Source organism: Ursus maritimus, unplaced genomic scaffold (genome assembly GCF_017311325.1).
Source record: "Ursus maritimus isolate PB19 unplaced genomic scaffold, ASM1731132v1 scaffold_19, whole genome shotgun sequence".
NCBI classification, from domain to species: Eukaryota; Metazoa; Chordata; class Mammalia; order Carnivora; family Ursidae; genus Ursus; species Ursus maritimus.
Genome location: NW_024424341.1, coordinates 39,192,099 through 39,209,302, shown reverse-complemented (window position 1 = coordinate 39,209,302; position 17,204 = coordinate 39,192,099). Strand labels below are relative to the sequence as shown.

General features: G+C 48.6%; 3 protein-coding genes across 4 annotated transcripts in view; 1 reads left to right on the top strand and 2 right to left on the bottom strand.

Moving 5' to 3' along the window:
• SLC7A9 (solute carrier family 7 member 9) overlaps positions 1-6,151 on the top strand; it is a 30,141-nt gene extending 23,990 nt beyond the window's left edge. The window contains exon 14 of one of the 2 annotated variants that reach the window (XM_040633697.1): positions 5,958-6,151. The gene's annotated coding sequence lies outside the window, so the exon portion shown is untranslated. Of the gene's footprint in view, positions 1-555; positions 1,144-5,957 lie in introns of those variants that run through there. The other variant, XM_040633696.1, reaches the window with a different exon arrangement.
• Positions 1,998-3,326, bottom strand: LOC121103453 (putative ATP-dependent RNA helicase TDRD12). The gene is made up of 5 exons (XM_040633698.1): positions 3,141-3,326; positions 2,939-3,052; positions 2,702-2,855; positions 2,551-2,617; positions 1,998-2,123 (listed from the first exon to the last, which is right to left on the bottom strand). The coding sequence occupies exons 1-5, from the start codon at positions 3,284-3,286 to the stop codon at positions 2,032-2,034; spliced, it is 573 nt and encodes a 190-aa protein (XP_040489632.1). The 5' UTR covers positions 3,287-3,326; the 3' UTR covers positions 1,998-2,031.
• A 1,232-nt stretch (positions 6,152-7,383) lies between the features above and the next one.
• The window catches only part of TDRD12 (tudor domain containing 12), a 53,644-nt gene continuing 43,823 nt past the window's right edge, over positions 7,384-17,204 (bottom strand). Inside the window, exons 23-26 of the mRNA XM_040633693.1 lie at positions 11,777-11,964; positions 10,801-11,011; positions 9,481-9,573; positions 7,384-7,565 (exon numbers count right to left, since the gene is read on the bottom strand). Of these exons, the coding sequence (XP_040489627.1) occupies positions 7,389-7,565; positions 9,481-9,573; positions 10,801-11,011; positions 11,777-11,964 (669 nt within the window). The 3' untranslated portion in view covers positions 7,384-7,388. The remainder of the gene's footprint in view (positions 7,566-9,480; positions 9,574-10,800; positions 11,012-11,776; positions 11,965-17,204) is intronic.

Below are 17,204 nucleotides of genomic sequence, written 5' to 3'. Positions count from 1 at the left end.
ATCAGTGGTTGGCCTCACAGGCCCCCCTCCCCCCAGCCTTCACTGGCACTCCAGTCAAACCAGAAAGGGTGGTAGTGAATACAGTTCTATTTTGCATTTGGCACTCAGGGAAAATACGGTCTAAGAAAAAAAGTGAAATGGCATTTCTGTGAAAACACTGAAATTTTATTGATATCCTATAAAAGACATTCACACCACGACTATGTGAACAATTTTAGAAGTGCAGAGACAAAGGTACTTTTACCTTGCATTTCAGAAATTTTCTCCAAACATGAAATCAATACGTATTAATAGAACAAAAAAATTAGTAATTGTTTACATTTCACAAGTCACTGTCTATGTCTTACAAAATGTTATTCAGAACTTCAAATAGTAAATTTAAATGTCTGAAACAAAGAAATCAAGATTTAAACATCTAGCCCAGCTCCCCCACGATCCCCCTTCCATTGTTTGTGAACCAGGACTCCCGCCCCGATTTATGCAGCTTTATTATTTGCTCTTATTATTTGCTATGTTTTACAAAAGAGAGTGAATATAAGCTAGCGTCCCCGGCAGGTGGCCAGCAATCACGGGGCAAGCCAGTGCACCCAGGCGGCCTGGCCACCTGCCCAGAGGCCTCCCCCAGTGGGAGCAAAAGCTCTACCTACAGAAGCCGACACCTGCTGAGGACATTACAAGAGCTCCGCAGAGTCAAACCTTTGCCAGCAAAGACACCAGGACTTCTGACCTCCTGAAGAGCCTGCCCGATTTAGCCCAGAAAAAGGACGGTCACCCCTGTACTTCGTGTGCCAATCCTGACACCCACGGAGCAGCCCATGGGAAGCCCGGCAGCAGCCAGCTGGCGTCCTCCCACCGGCGGCCCGGGCCCCCACCTCCCTCCCTCGAGGCTCCCCTGCCCAGCAGCGTCCAGGGGCAGCACCCAGAGGAGGACGACGAGGCCACGCAGCGAGCGGAAGGTCTTCTTTTACAGATGAGGAAACTGAGAGAGTGTGATCCAAACCTGCTCACAGGACAGCCTGGTGACAGTTTACCTTTCGTTCAGGCGGTGGCTTATCTACCGGGACATCTGTGCTTTCTGCTGTGTAATAATAAAGGTCTCGGGGGCAGAGACAACGGTCACGTTCGGTCACCTCTTTCCTGCCTCTAGGCAAAGCCACCGCCTCCTGCTGAAGACAGACGCAGGGCTGGCGTCTCGCTCCCCTCTGCAACTCTTCCAGTTCACACGGGAAGTCCGGCTCAGGGCGCTCCTGCAGCTAGGGGGTGACGGCCGGACACCCTCCTCCGGGATAGCGTCGTGAGTGCCGTGAGGGCTCCCCACATGCGGCTCTTCTGAGGGCCACCTCCAGGCGCCCCACACGTCCTCTTCCATTTCCACTAAAGAGAAACCTTCGTCCCGCGTGCCCAGGACTGTTTAGGGTCAGGCGGTTCTTCCGAAGCAGCCCCTTTACCCCCAGAAGCCCTGGGTCTGGCTGGCGGCGGCCGAGGCAACCGTGCTTTCGCCCCTGGTCGATCCGTGGGTCGCCACCGGTCTCCTCAGGATACTACAGGCACAGGTGAACAGAGGGTCTGTTGAATCCCAGCCAGCTCAGGGTGGAAAGCACGCGCTTGTAAGCCGGAAACCTCCACCTACATGCATAACACCAGGGTTTCGGCAAGGTACCAGCCGGGTCTCCGCGAAAAGTGAACAGACTAGCTCCGGACAGGACAATCCATCCCCCAAATGGCACGCCATGCTCCCCATTGCTCAAGGCGACTGTGCTGGGACAGGTTCCGTGCGAGAGGCAGTGCGGGCCCGAGGGGGCCGGTGGACGCTGGGCCCGGGTCAGACCAGCGCCCACCCCCTCTGATTATCCCCGCAGCCCATCTCCCACCAGTACCGATCGCAGTGCCACAGTATGATGCCTGGTCAGAATCTACTCTTGAGTCAAAGACAGGTCTGGCCATGACGGCTTGTTTCCTGAGCTCCCAGTCACACAGCGTGTCCGTCTGTCCGTGTGCGGTTCAGGCCACCCTTCCGGATTGGACTCGTGTTCATTCACTCTCACTTCCGTCGTTGTCCGACGGCCGGTCACTGCTCTCAGCCAGCTCTGCCACTTGGCGCTGCAGGTTTGTAGAATTCGCAGCTACAAGAGTTTGATGTTATTGAACAATCTGTTAACTACAGACTAATGAGCACATCGCCCCCACCCCCGAGCCCTGCCATTTTTTTGGCCAATGCAGAAAAAGTTCCTTAGGTTCTAGAGCTCTACCTATTTTGTGACTTACTTTATATTTTCATTATTTTAGACAAGAAATGAGTGGGTAAAATGTGCCTGCTTAGAAATTAATTACCCTCCTGAAGAAACTCTGTAAAAGGGTTATAAGAAGGTATGCTTATAATTAAGAATTGATGCCTCCTCAGACCAGAACATTTAGCACCAAGATCGACCACAAGGAGAAAAGCCATCCTAAGGGCCTCACAGTAACGACCTGTTCCCACGAGGGCCACAGTCCTCAAACCATGGCCTTCAGACCTGCGACTCCCCAGGAAGTGGGCGCACCCCCTCTTACCCTGGGGGAACTGGCTGTCCTCTTCCTTTTCTTCCCAGTGATCGAAATCAAAAGCCACATTAGGATTCTGTTCAACAGAACAGGTGACATTAAATGACAAAGTCAGTCACGCTCAGGGCACTGAGACCAGGCATGGTTCATTTCCACTCACCCTCTGTTTGAGCAAGCTGCACCAAGGTCCCCTGGTCTCTTTTGCAAGAGTGATTACAGGTTCCTCGTTCACGATCGTGCATTTGCAGGCGTCTTTTACGATGTTGGCCTGCAGCTCCATATCGGCCAAGTACAACTTCTCTCCCACCCAGCCACTAGGGGTACAGAAAGAAAGGCCAGTCTTTTAACATGTTAAAAGTGATTTCGACTACACTCTACAAGACATACGTGAACCTACCTGAAAATGACTCTATCTCGGAAATATTTACATTTGTAATCTTCTACGTTCCTTATTCTTATCTTCAGTATGACCACATCATCTTTTTGGAACCACTTTATCTGTGGGTGGAAGCTAAGAGAGAAGACGATGGCTTACAAGGGCACACAATTCACTCACTGAGGGGGGAGGGAAGCAGACCCCGGCCGTGGGTGGGACGTACCTTTTCAGAGGCTCTGTGGTTCTGTGAAGGGAAGAATCACTCGGGTTTTCAGGTAAAGTTTCTGGGCAGAAAGTCAAACGTTCCAATAAGTTATTTGTACGTAACCATACACTCCACGTACTTACCTGTGCTTTCTCACACTTCATGTAACTTTTAGCCAAGGAACTACTGACAAAGGTATCAATTTCCGAGTATCCACTTGCAAAGAATAATTAAATAAAAATAAAATGCACCACACTTAGAATTAATAAAAACAGGCTCTAACAAATACTATAATTAAACAATCAGGTAAGTAAAGTCACTCTGACATGGGAGGCGTTACTGCTGGTGGCCACCTTAACCCGCGAGGCCCAGGGATGCGCACCAGAGGGGAAGGCATCTGGTCGCCAATCTACGCAAAGAACCAGTGCTGAACACGGCACTTCCCAAAACAATGCCATCTGAACTTCTCGGTCTAAAACCCTTGAATCTTCCATCTGAGGATTTGGGCAAGAATGTTCACAGCATCTCTAATACTAGTCAAAAACTGAAAACAGCCTCAGTGCCTATCAACAGGTGAACAGAGAGTAACTTGTGGTATATTCGTATCACAGAATACCGCTCAGCAGTAAGAAGGTAGCACCGCTCCTTGTAATCACCTGGCTGAGTCTCACAGACAAACGCCGGGCGACAGCGGCCACCGGAGCGCCCACTCTATGCTTCTAATTCAGCAGAGCTGACGGCAATGGACACTAGGACAGCAGCTCCTGGGAAGGGTTTCAGGTGGGAAAGATGTGAGAGGGAGATTCCTGGGGCTCTGAAAACGTTCAACCGCCTCATCCGGGTGCGGTCAGTGGACAGAGACACACACGTAAAGAATTCTGATGAGCTGTGTGTACTTCCCTGGATGAACATTACACCTCCATTAACAAAAAGGGAAAAGCTATGAAAAAAACACTGGAAGCAGAATTGTCAAAAATAGGAAGTTAGCTAATACCAGTTTATGTCACCTTCTATAGAATTCCTCTAAAAGTGGAAAGCCTCAACACTGGAAAACTTCCAAGCTTTCATGATTTTCAGTGAGCCTTGTTTTTTTTTTTAAAGATTTTTTTAAAAATTCATTTGAGAGACACAGAGCGAGCCAGCAAGCAAGCACGGGCGGGGGGAGGGGCAGAGGGAGAGGTGGAAGCAGACTCCCTGCTGAGCAGGGAGCCCAACAGTGGTTTCATCCCAGGACCCCAGGATCATGACCTGAGCTGAAGGCAGACGCTTAGCCGACTGAGCCCCCCCCCCCCCACCTGATGCCCCTAAGTGAGCCATGTATTAAATCACCAACCATGCTTCTGGTTTTCTGGCTTTGTCTCGGAGTCCGCACCTCTTTCTGAGCTGCTGTCCTGTGGCCGTGGGCTCTGCAGACGAGCAGCATCTTCCGCTGGAGAAGGCGCGCTGGACGGAAGAGGTGAAGGTTAACTTGGAGTCGGACAGACAGCAAACTCTGGCTCTCCATGGGGCCATCCCAGCAAGAAGAGGAAGACAGGCCCCAACAGACCACCAGGCACTCACCACACCCTCAGACCTGCCCAGGGGTCAGGACTCATTCCTGGATGCGGGCAGGGCCGCCAGCTCTGCTCCCTGCTGCGGCCCCTGTGCAAGGCCAGAGTACATCATCGATACATACTGGCAGATAAGTGCATTAACTCATTAACCAAAAAAGTTCCCTTTGAAATCATTTGAGAATAACCAGCCCTGCTACCCATTTCAAAATGAATAAAAGGGGAGGAAGTAAAAGCATCCTGCGCCCCTGCCCTAGTCCCTCAGCTCCTCCTCCCCGAGACACCCCCTTACCAGTGTGGGGCTACTTCTAGAAACGATCTTTGCATAAACAAGCATATAATGCCATCTGCATCTAAAACACACATACACACTGTTTAAACACCTGGGAACCTACTCCATTCACTTTTCTGCCCCTTTGATTATACTTAGAGACAGATTACTCTGTATCAGTACACAGAGGGCTGCCTCATTCTTTAAAAATGTTAATTTTTTTTTTTTTTGAGCAGATAACCACTTTCATGTGGCTCAATGTTTTGAAATAAATGAAAAGGTCTTACACAGCAAATATCTCTCATCCCTGTTCCCCTGCCACCCAACTGCCTTCCTCATAGGTGACAATCTAATTCATTTTTTGTGTATCCTTTGAGAGATAATTCCAGCCTGAAGGAGCAAGCCCATATATATACGTGCACGCATGTGTGCACATGTGCACACACACAACTATGGCATGGGGGGTGTGCGTGTGTGTCTCCAAAGGGACTTCCGGTCGACACACATGAAGCCTGTGAGTGGCATCCCACAAATGGCGAAGGCAGCATCTTGTGTTCCAACCACCCAGGCAGAGACCCCTCCCCAGGCCTCATGCTCCCCACGGTGCAGCACCAGACCCTCCAACCCCCTCTCTTCCACCCCAGCTCTCGCTCCTTCACCAGACCCCCATCCACTGGGGTTCCATCCCTCCTTGTCACACACTTCCCGAATGGTGACTCTCCTCCACTCCCAGCAGACAAGTCTTCCCCAGCAGCTTTCCTGAGCTCCAGGCTTATGCTTTCCATAATCTTTACACTTGACGTGTCTCAAACCAACTTGAGATCTCTTCCTCCCCAACCAGCACTGTGACACCATCCACCATGCCAATACCAGCCCAGGGCTCAGAATTCTACAGTCACAACCCTGACGTCTGTCAGACCCCAAGTCCTATGGCTTCCAGATTTTTCACGTCCCCAGGATCTGTCCTCTTTCCCAGCCTGCTGTAAGAATGGTACCCTTCTCGTTCTGATCCAGATTACCACCACAGCTTCCCGATCCAGCTCCTGAACGGAGTCTCTGCTGGGCAGCCGCCATCTGTACACCCTCATTCTCAGTCCTCTGCGCTCCTGCCTGTGTGTGAGCCCTCACGTGCGCCAGACTGCTGCACACGTGCAAAACCGAGCGTGCCGAGGGCCGAGCGCAGGACGGAGCCGAGGCTCGGGTGCAGCTGCTGTGTCTCACAGAAGTGACCGAGCCTCGTGTTCATCGAATCTACTGAACTCTAATGACATCTTTGTCTTAAAAAAAAAAATCTCATAATTAAGCATGGAGCGATTTTTGTTTCCTGGAAGTGTGTAGAAACGGACATGTCTCCTAATCCCACGGGCACCCAAATTCATTAAGATAAAAATTAACAACTTCAGGTTGAAGTATTTCAACCTTTGCAACATTCTTTGAAACTCTGCTGCGCTCATCAGTCACCAGGGGCCCCAGGCTGACGCCGTGGCCGGCTCGCCGCGCTCACTCCTCAGGCCTCCTGGCAGTGTCTGCCAAGCTTGGGACTCCCTGCTCTGAGACACCCCCTCACCTACCATCTGGGTATCTGCCCTCCCCGGCCTCCTCCTACGCTGCTGCTGCTCCTTCTCAGGCTCCCCTCCAGGGTCCCCACAGCCACCCACCTCCCAACACTGGGCCCCCAGGACTCAGCCCTTGGACCTTGACACTCACTCCTTTGGGCTCTCATCCAGGTCCCAGCTGTCAGGACCCAGGACCCGCCAACAAGCCTCCATGAGGCCAGACGCTCCCTACAAATACATTCCGAAAGCAGCGACTTCTTGCCACCTCCACAAAGCCGTCCCAGCCCAAGCCACCAGCACCCTGTCCTGAGCTCTTGGCACAGCCTTTGTCCCCCACCCCCAGCCTCTTCTCAACAGAGTAGCCAAGGATCTTTTGACTAAATCATTCCTCTGCTCAACACCTTCTCAGGGCTCCACCTCTTCAGAGTGGGAGCCCAATGCTTGCAAATGGCCACAGGGTCCAAACAAGATCTCACCCAGACGGCTCACCCCCACACCTACGGTTCTCCCCGCGTTTCCGCACTAGTCACGGCACCTTCCTTCCCGTCCCCAGAATCAAGGGATAACTGAGCCTGCTCTGTGACCACCCTCTGGGGATGCCGTGTACTTTTCCAGTGACTTCCATGGTCTCTCCTGTTTGGCTTGTGGAAGTGCCAACTGGGACAACCAAATCCGGAACACTACTGGGCACCAGCTCTAATTATGACTCCGCAATTCCGTACGTGCACCAAACACACGAAGGAGAACGTCGACAGTACTACCAAAGTGGTCCAGAGCGGGGGGAGTGTCTCCCATCGGCAGAACGGGTAAATAAATCGTAGTACAGTCTCTAAACTCCTGAGTTCTATTCCCACAGAACAGCACTTCCCAAAGGGAGACAAAAACCCACTTACAGGGCCTGGCTCAGGCTTTCAGCACCATGTAGCATTTTAGCTCCTTCGTGTAAAGTCCTGAGCTGTTCCACATGCTCGGAGTTGTCAATGCCCATTCCCGTCGACAAAATTTCAGTACGAACATTGTAATCAATAACGGACGTCTTCAAATTTGAAAGTTTTGTAATGTGCACCTTGAATCAAAGAAGAAGTCCATTTGCAGGAATCAGACTTTGAACTTTCAAATCAATGGGAAACGCTCTCGTGTGACCTCGCGATCGTGGGCCTCTCTCTGCAGCTTCCAGCTGATCTCATAACCGAGGGGACATGTGAGATTCTTCCAGAGCCCACTCCCACCCTGCAGAAGTACGATGAGGGCTGGGGTTGGGGGGACCCTGTAATGCTGGGACCACACACAAAGTTCCTAGATCTAACTTTTTACCTCTCTTAACAACAAGGACCCTAAGGCTCAGAGACGTCGATACCCAGAAAGGGCCTACACCATGGCCCTAAATCCTGTGTTCTGGGCAGTTTCCTCCACTAGTTTCCTTCTGCAACCAAAAGATTCTCATCCTTCTTAACTTACACAAACTATGAGGTCCTGCAACTTTGCGATTCCTGCTGATGGGCGGTGCGGACCCAAGACTGGGCGTCCCTTTCACGGCTGGGGGGGGAGCCGGCTGCGACCAGCGGGAGCACCTTCCTAAGCCAACACCAGGGATGTGTTCCCATCTGGGTATGGCAGAAGAGCCTTTCTCCCCTCACACTGGAGGCTGAGCAGTCTAGGGGGAGAAGGAAGCAAGTGGGGGGGGGGGGTCTGTCTCTGCTCTACCATGCCATGGATGCCGCTACACGAGCTGTGGGAGCAGAATACCAGATTTCTTTTTCGCTTCATTTCCTTAGCTATTGTTCAAAAAAAAATCTCTTAATAAAATTTCCATTTTTTTTTCTCTCCAGTAAAGAACCAGAATGCTATTATATAAACCAAGACCTCAAATCTTCATTTGACCTGCACTGGGAATCTTTACCTAATCCACTAAAAATCACTGTCTCCTCGGACCTCTGAAATCTTACACCCAAACTCCTCTTTGTAGGTGTTAAGGCTTTTCCATTCTCATAAAAATAACTTTCAGCAGAACAATTTTATGAACGGAATTCTTTTAAATGTTATAAACATACTGATTAAGATTTAAGTCCAACAGAGAACTTCAAATTGGAAAGCAGAGTTCTTGGGATGCGAGCAGTCAGAGGGCGGTGATGCCGGCATCAGAGGGGATGCGGGGAGGCCCCACGTACAGGTCCTGGTCTGATACTCAGTCCTGCCCACCCCTACGTCAGCTCTATGGGATAGGAGTTTCTGTTCATGGACAGAAGCCAAGTGTCCCACACAGGACCTAGCACATAGAGGGTGCTCAATAAATATTTGGTGAAGGAATGAGGCAGAAACTGTAAACGTAGTAAAACCTATCTTTGAAAGCCCAAGGCCTGGAGTCCTCGACGTGACCGATCCCACGTGGGGACCCCAGCCCTCACACGGGCCTTCCCCAGTGTTGTGGACAGAGGACTGTGACACCGATTTAGTGGTGGACAACCAATGCTTGAGAAAACATGGAACAGAACTGTATATATCAGAGACTGTCACATGTAGCGAGGAGAGTGTCATGAAGCTTGTTTCCTTTGTGTGAATGTTGGCTTGCAACGTTAAGGGATTCCCTTAAACAAAGAAACCTACAATTCGTGACCCAAATAACATCGAAAAAAACAACTCTCCCTAACACAAAGCCCCTCAAAGCCTCCACTTCCTTGAGGCAAACCATTATTCAAGCAACAAATTAGAATAATGTAATTTAAGGGGTCCATCCAAAAACAGATTTCTTTTAAGAAAACCACATACTCAGGGTGCCTGGGTGGCTCAGTTGGGTAAGTGTCTGCCTTTGGCTCAGGTCATGATCTCGGGGTCCTGAAATTGAGCCCCACATCAGGCTCCATGCTCAGCGGGAAGCCTGCTTCTCCCTCTGCCTGCCACTCCCCCTGCTTGTGTGCTCGTTCCCTCTCTGACAAATACATAAATAAATCTTTTTAAAAAAAGAAAGAAAACTGCATACTCACCATGGGATCGATCCACACAGTATTTCCTAAAGCCAGTATCACTTTGGCATCATGCAATTTTCCAATAATTTTATGATGAATGTACCTAGTAACCTAGGAAAAAAACCACTCAGGTAACTTCTCTGAAGCTTTTGGAAAATATCTTATTTTGTTTATGCTGTATAGTTTTGCAAAAAACGTTTCCATGCATTTTGCTTGAGCCTTACCCCCACCCAGTGAGGCAGGCACAGAGGCCATCGTGCCCCTGCATGGATGAGAGTAATTAACAGGGGAGCTAAGGAAGGAGAGAGGCAAATGGCACCCCTGGACCCCCCAAACTGCGTGCTCCCCATTGTGGCCACGTGTCCTCGCTCTCCTCTGGGAACGGTCAACAAGTCTGTCTTTGGAAGCTCATTGAGCCTGAAGAGACACGGAGCTGAGGGGCCCCGGGCTTCTGTGTACCATGTCCCCAGCACGTGGCTGCTGTTTTGTAGGCCCCCAGCAGACACGACACGTCTGAGCACTTTCAGGTCCATTTTCGCTCCCATACAGCAGACAAGAGGGAGCTGGCTCATTGAGATTAGACTGCTTCCATCCCCCTTGAACCTTGCACAGTAATTTGAAAGAATATGCATGGGAGAAACTTCCCCCATTTCCGGAGGCCCCTCTTCAAGAAATACTTGTGGTTGATCATCTGGACAGACCAAAGGTTTTCTGAAGACAAGAGCCGTGACCTTCTTGCTAATGGCTACATCCCCAGAGCCCAATGATACCAGCCCGCAGTGGACAGTCAGTAAATACTCTGCAGAAGGAACAAGACCGCTACTTAATAAGGAGCATTCTTATCCAACCTCCAACAGCAGTGTTGTGTGTACGTCCTGTATTGTGAAATCACTCACCTGTTTATTCCCTGGACCATGTCTGACCTTGTTTATAACCCAAACTGTTTTTAGTTTGCCAACCGTAATGGCTTATTTTGTGTCCTAGTAATCGGATTACATGAAATTTAACCTTCCTTTGAAGAATCAAGCGCATCCTTAGGAAGAAGACTCACTGCTCTGGTGATGAGCGGGACCACCTGTCTGGTCTGTGCCTGGCTGGTGAGGGCTGCCCACCCCATCCTGGACAAGCTGACAGCCAGCTTATCTCACTGTGATGTGTGTCTTACACCGATTCTAAGACTGTGAGCGCTAACGATGATGACAGCCACCCGTACAAGGGTCTTCAACTATTCGGGAACATGAGGCATCTCACCCAAACTCAGTATTCTAAATTCAAATAAACCTCAGTTCTGTGTACATTCTGAAAGTCAGCAGAGTATAAAAAGCCCAAATAACTTACCTTTGGATTCCACTCAACTTCATTGTCAGCGGGTTTTGCCCTGCAAACAATGAACTCCACCGCCTGGGGGGGCAGAGTGTGGAAACCATCTGGCAGACGCAGCAGCTGGTCTCTCGTGACGAGTCCAGTCCGGCCTTCATCTATAAACTGTACAAGGACGCTATCCGGGCCCCACGTGTCTTCTTTTTGGCTCATCTCCAGTACCTTGACCCTAGAGAACAACCGTGGCTTCAGCGTAACACTGCGATCCCAAAGGAAAATCATCTTTGCCTCCACCTACTCATTAAATCTGAGAAGACTCCAAACTGCAAGGTTCTTTTCCATACTAGTAATAAAAATTAGCTCGAGCCATCAAGAACACTCAGAATGGCTTATTAATTCAAGTATACAGAAGCATTAAAAATGTGCAGTACTTCTGAAGAGAGCAAATCCCTTGATCGGACAACACAATGAAAATCCACCCAGTGAGGCGAAGTTCCCATGTTTCTCGACTGAGCGGAGCCAGGAATGGCACGGGAGGGGGTGGGCAGGCCCCTGAGGCTCACTGCCCGGGTCGGAACCCGGACCACGCTGCGTACTGAGCCGACGCTGCACAGCCTACGTCCTCTCGCCAGGGCTCAGCCTGCTCATCTGTAAGAGGGACCCACTTCCCGGGAATCACATGAGTGTGAAGTGAGGTGGAGGCGTCTACGTAGGCGGCACAGAGGGACGGCTCAGGAACTGTCAGTGTGTAAGCATGACACCATCTTCCGTGCTCTGCGCTCACGAGCCCAGGGTCCGACGAGTGAGTCTCAGGTGCAGAACCATGCCAGGCAGCTGGGGGGAGCACAACACCGCCACCACCCCTCCAGGGGGCAGCCAGGCTGCGTCCGCGCACACCGGGGCAGATGGACATGGGCGGAAATGGGGATTCGATACCACTGAAAGTTGCCTTCTGCTTCACGACTCTTAGAGGTGAAAGACATAGACCTTTTACCTGTGAAAAAGTGTTTTTTCTGCTAATCCATATAATCCAAGTTTCTCCACCTTTTCAACGGTCGTTTTATTGCTATTACCCTTAAAATACTCATTCATTTCAGCATTCAGAGTTGCGTAAAGATCCACTTGTTTATCAACGATTCGACCGAAGTAATGCGTTGCATTCAAAATATAGAAGGGTATTATCTGAAAAATAATCAGCAGACATATTGAGACAACAAACTCAATCTAAACCAAAAAGCTCTCTGCAGAAATCAGCCCCTGACCTAAGAGCCCAAAGCACTCCACCAGAGATGGAAACATGAACCAGGAAATTGGCCAACACACGAGACAGAACCTTCTTGTACCCACAGAGGACAGTGGTTTCCCTTTAAATCTAAAGGAAGACTTTTTGTTAATCTTATTATTAATATTATTATTATTACTGTAAATTTTATTTATTGGACAGAGAGAGACCCAGCGAGAGAGGGAACACAAGCAGGGGAAGTGGGAGAGAGGCAGGCTTCCCGCTGAGCAGGGAGCCTGATGCGGGGCTCGATCCCAGGACCCTGGGATCATGACCTGAGCTGAAGGCAGACGCTTAACGACTGAGCCACCCAGGCACCCCTGTTAATCTTATTATTTTAAAACTTCATTATAAATTACAAGTGTTTGTTTACTCCCTAACTGCACTTTAAAAAAATTGTTCTTCAATATCCCTGTCTTGAGCTCTTTCTGATCTTTGTTCCCATAACAAGCAGGATTTTATCGAGAACCTACTGTGCAGAAGGCGCTAGGCATACGAGATAAGCCACGTCCTACGGGAACCCCCTGCCCCGACCCACACGCGGACAGACGGGCCACGGCTAGCATGTGGTCAAGGAAGACAGGTCACAGTCAAGCGTACTGAGGGTGGTTGGTGTGCACGTGTGTTAGCAAGAGTATGGAGAAGGCGCTGCACACATGGAACAGTCTGCATGAAGGCGGGGAGTGGTGAGCTGCCCCAGCAGAGGCCAGGGAAGAGGAGTCACTTGCTGGGAGGGCGGAGGGGACAGTGCTGACTGGTAGGCAAGCAGGCCAGGCGGCAGGGGTGAGGTCATCCGCTGCGATCAATCTCACCGGCTAACAGCCCCCAGCCCTCCTCTGTGGTGCCCCCGAAGCCCCCCTGCTTGCCATTCCCCCACTCTCACCGCCAACGAGCCCTGCCCTGTGCCACAAACATGCCACGCTAACTTCTACCTAAGGGACTCGTGGTTCCTCTCCCCAGAACAGTCTTCCCCAGGTCTTCTGTGGCTGGATCCTTACCCTTTGGCCCTCGGTGCAACTGACTCCTCAGAGACTGCCTCCCTGCCCGTAATCCCCAAAGGCCCCCTGATACTTTGCTGCATTTCACCTTCTCCAGAGCACTTGTCACCATCTTTCCCACTCACCTGTCCCCAAAAAACCCAGATATGTGCCCCCAAAACCCCTGGTCCTGGGCACATGGGGACAGTCCCTTTCTAGCCACACCCTCCAGCCCCCTGTTTTGACTCCACTCTCACAACCAGTCCTGTACAAAACTAATTCACTCTGTTACAGTCACAGGATACAAAGTAAGGACACAAAAATCAACTGCATTTCTAAACAATCAGAAAATGAAGTTCAGGGGCGCCTGGGTGGCTCAGTCGTTAAGCGTCTGCCTTCGGCTCGGGTCATGGTCCCAGGGTCCTGGGATCAGGCCCTGTGTTGGGTTCCCTGCTCAGCGGGAAGCCTGCTTCTCCCTCTCCCACTCCCCCTGCTGGTGTTCCCTCTCTCGGTGTGTCTGTCTTTGTCCAACAAATAAATTAAAAATCTTAGAAAATTAAGTTCAAAGAAAAATAACATTAGCATCTAAAAACATGAAATGCTAGGAATAAAGTTAACACAGTAAGGACAAGATCAGTCTACTGAAAAGTATAACACATTGCTTAGAGAAATTAAAGGTGACCTAAATAAATGGAGTGACAGATATACCATGTTAATGGACAAGACTCAGTATTGTTAAAATGTCAATTCTTCCATAGTTGTCTACAGACTCAATGCAATGCCACTCAAAATCCCATCAGGCTTCTAAGTACAAACTAGCAAGCTGATTCTAAAATTTTCTATCGATATACAAAGGAATAGTCAGAAGGATACTGAAGAAGATGGGCAAATTGGAAGACGTCCCTACCAGTCTCCAGGATTACTTATAAAGCTACAGCAATCAAGCCAATGTGGTACCACATAAGGGTAGACAAAGAGACCAAGGAATAGAATGAAGAATTCACAAACATGGTCTCTTAATTTATGTCAAAGGTGCCAATGTAATTAAGGGGGAAAGGAAGGTCTTTAGAATAGACGATGCTGGAGCAACCAATTATCCATAAGGAAAAAACTTTCTCCTTACCCACACCACACATACACAAAATTTAATTTGAGATGGATCATAGACTAAATGTAAAACCATAAAACTTCTAGAATAAAAAAATAGGGAAGAATCTTTGCAACCTTGGGGTAGGCAAAGATTTCTTATGGCATGAAAAGCACAAAACGTAAAATAAAAAAGGATAAAGAAGACTTCATCAAAATTAAAAACTTCCACTTTTCAACTGAGGGAAAATATTGGCAACATATCTGACAAACAAATGTATTCATAACGTACTCGACAAGACAACTCAAATTAAAAAATGGGCAAAAACTGTGAACAGAGAATTCATAAAGGAGATACAAAGGGTTAAATAAGCAGTGAAAAGAGCTCCAAGACTCTTTATCACCAGAGAAATGCAAACAAATATCCATGCAAATGCAACAGGGCAGCAAAAATTAAAGACTGAGAATCCCACATGCTGAGCATGTGGACCTACTGGAACTCTCCTAGGCAGCACTGGTGAGAATGTAACATGGTACAGACTGTCTGAAAGAATCTTACACACACACACACACACACACTTATCTATGACACAGCATATTTCTACTACATCTCACCCGAGAGAAGTGAAGATGTAGGTCTACAAAGACTCGTAGCACAGGAAGTTCAGAGCAGCCAGAAACCGCAAACAACCACAGGTCCGTCAGCTTGGGAACCAACTAGAGCACACCCACATGAAGGACTCCTGCTCCACCACGAGCAACACGACAGAGCTGAACCTCAGAAGCATTACGCTGAGTAACAGAAGTCAGACTCGAGAGACTACATACTGTGGGATTCCATTTATATGAAAGTCTAGTAAAGACAAAGCTCTAGTGGCAGAGGCAGATCCGGCGGCTGCCGGGTCTGAGGACCGACACGAAAATGTTCGTATCTTCGTTGTGGTGGTGGTTACATGATTGTATGCATCAAACTATACCCTTCGAAATAGGAATTTTTATTGTATGTAAACTGTACCTCAATACAGCCAATTAGAAGTGGGGGTCTGGTTAGACAGGGTCTGGGAAGGTGGCAGCAGTAAAGTGTCATACGTTTTGACTCTCTGAATCTCCACATAAAGACAGAGCAATGAGATGGCAAAACCCAATACCAGGGATATACTCTGCAACAGAACTAACTGACAAAATATCCCCAAAGTACCCCAAATAAAAGCAGATGCGGAAGATAACAAAGGCGAAATCTAGGTGACCTTTGGGTTTCGTGATCACCCTGGGGATAGGCCAAAAGCACAATCCATGAAAGACAACTGGAAAGCTGGACTTCATTAAAATTAAAATCTTCTGCTCTGCAAAAGACTATAAGGAGAACAAAAAGACAAGCCACAGACTGGGAGACAGTTTTTGCAAAGCATATTTCTGATAAAGGACTGGTGTCCAAAATCTACAAAGAAAGCTTACAACTCAACAACAAGAAAACAGACAACCCAAATAAAACAAGGGCAGAAAAACCCTGAACATACAGCCCACTGAAGAAGACATATGGGTGACAAGCACATGAAAAGATGCTCAACGTCATCAGGGAAATGCAAATTAAAACAACGAGATGCCACTACACGCCTACTAGAATGGCTAGAATCCAAACACTGACAACATCAAATACCGCGAGGGCTGAAGCAACAGGAACTCTTGTTCTTTGCTGGTTGGAATGCAAACAGCGCAGCCACTTCAGAGAACAGTTTGGCAATTTCTTACAGAGCAAAACAGTCTTACTATACGATCCAACAATCAGACTCCTTGGTATTACCCAACTTGAGTCGAAAACTCATGCGCCCACAAAAACCTCCACACGAATTTTTCTCATCACCTTATTCATAATTGCCAAAACTCGGAAGCAACCAAGATGTCCTTCAATAGGTGAATGGATAAACTGTAATGTTCAGCAATAAAAAATGACCTATGAAGACACAAGACGACGTGGAGGAACCGCAAATGCACATTGCTGAACAAGAGAAGCCAGTTTGAAAAACCCACATATTGTATGGCTCCAACTATATGACATTCTGGAAAAGGCAAACGAGGAGACGGTAAAGTATCGGTGAAGAGGGGAAGGGTGGAGCATGGGAGATTTTCCAGCAGTGTAAGAATTATGTGATACCATTATGGTGGATAGGAGTCCATTTGGCAAAATCCCCAGAATGTGCTCTACAGGGAGTGAATCTCAATGTAAACTACAGACTTCAGTTAATAATGAAGTATCAGCACTGGCTCATCAGCTGTCACACATGCACCACCCTAAGGCAAGATGCTAGTAATAGGGGGAACTTCTGGGGGGGTAGTAGAGGGAACTCTATTTTCTGCTCAGTTTTTCTATAAACCTAAACTGTTCTAAAAAATAAATATCGATTAATTTAAACAACAACGATAACAAAATAGCAGATGAACAAAACCCAGCCAGATCACAAAGCTTGCACGGTGTCACTGTCTGATGGACCCAAACACAGGATTCCGTGAGCAGCAACAGGTACTCACGGGAAATACAGGGCTGTGGAGGGGGGCAGTGGGACGAGAGCAGCTGAGCCTAGAGGCTTTCATCCACTCCAACAGTGGGCGAAGCCTGAGGCCCTGTAGAGTCTCGGAACTGTCCATCCAAAGACACCAGAGATGAGGGACGAGAAGGGCCAGACGCAAGTGGGGGAGGGAAACAGGGCCAGGAAATCTTAACAATCTCAGAAACTACGTCTCCATATTTTTTTTAAATAAGAATCAACAGAAATGAGAACTCCGAAATTATAAAGGTGACCCTGACCCACACCTCCTTCTAAAATTTAAGGAAAAAATATTTTATCTAAAAAGGAGCCGTAGCAAGGTATCAAAGTCAAAACCCATATTAAATCATAACAAAAAAGAAAATGAGAGTAACAGTCCCTACAGATAATGAGAGCCTCTAGGAAAGATGTATCCACAAGACAGACCAAAATTGTACCCTTCCATTTCAAAACAAGCTACCTTTCCTCTTAAGAAAATAATGGGGCACCTGGCTGGCTCGGTCAGGGAGCCATGTGACTCTTGGATCTTAGGGT

Coding starts and splice junctions, on each gene's coding strand:
- LOC121103453 (XM_040633698.1), bottom strand. CDS start 3,286: ATGAAGTGTGAGAAAGCACAGGTAAGTACGTGGAGTGTATGGTTACGT. Junction 3,053..3,140: donor ACCACAGAGCCTCTGAAAAG/GTACGTCCCACC, acceptor CTTCTCTCTTAG/CTTCCACCCACAGATAAAGT. Junction 2,856..2,938: donor CGAGATAGAGTCATTTTCAG/GTAGGTTCACGT, acceptor CTGTACCCCTAG/TGGCTGGGTGGGAGAGAAGT.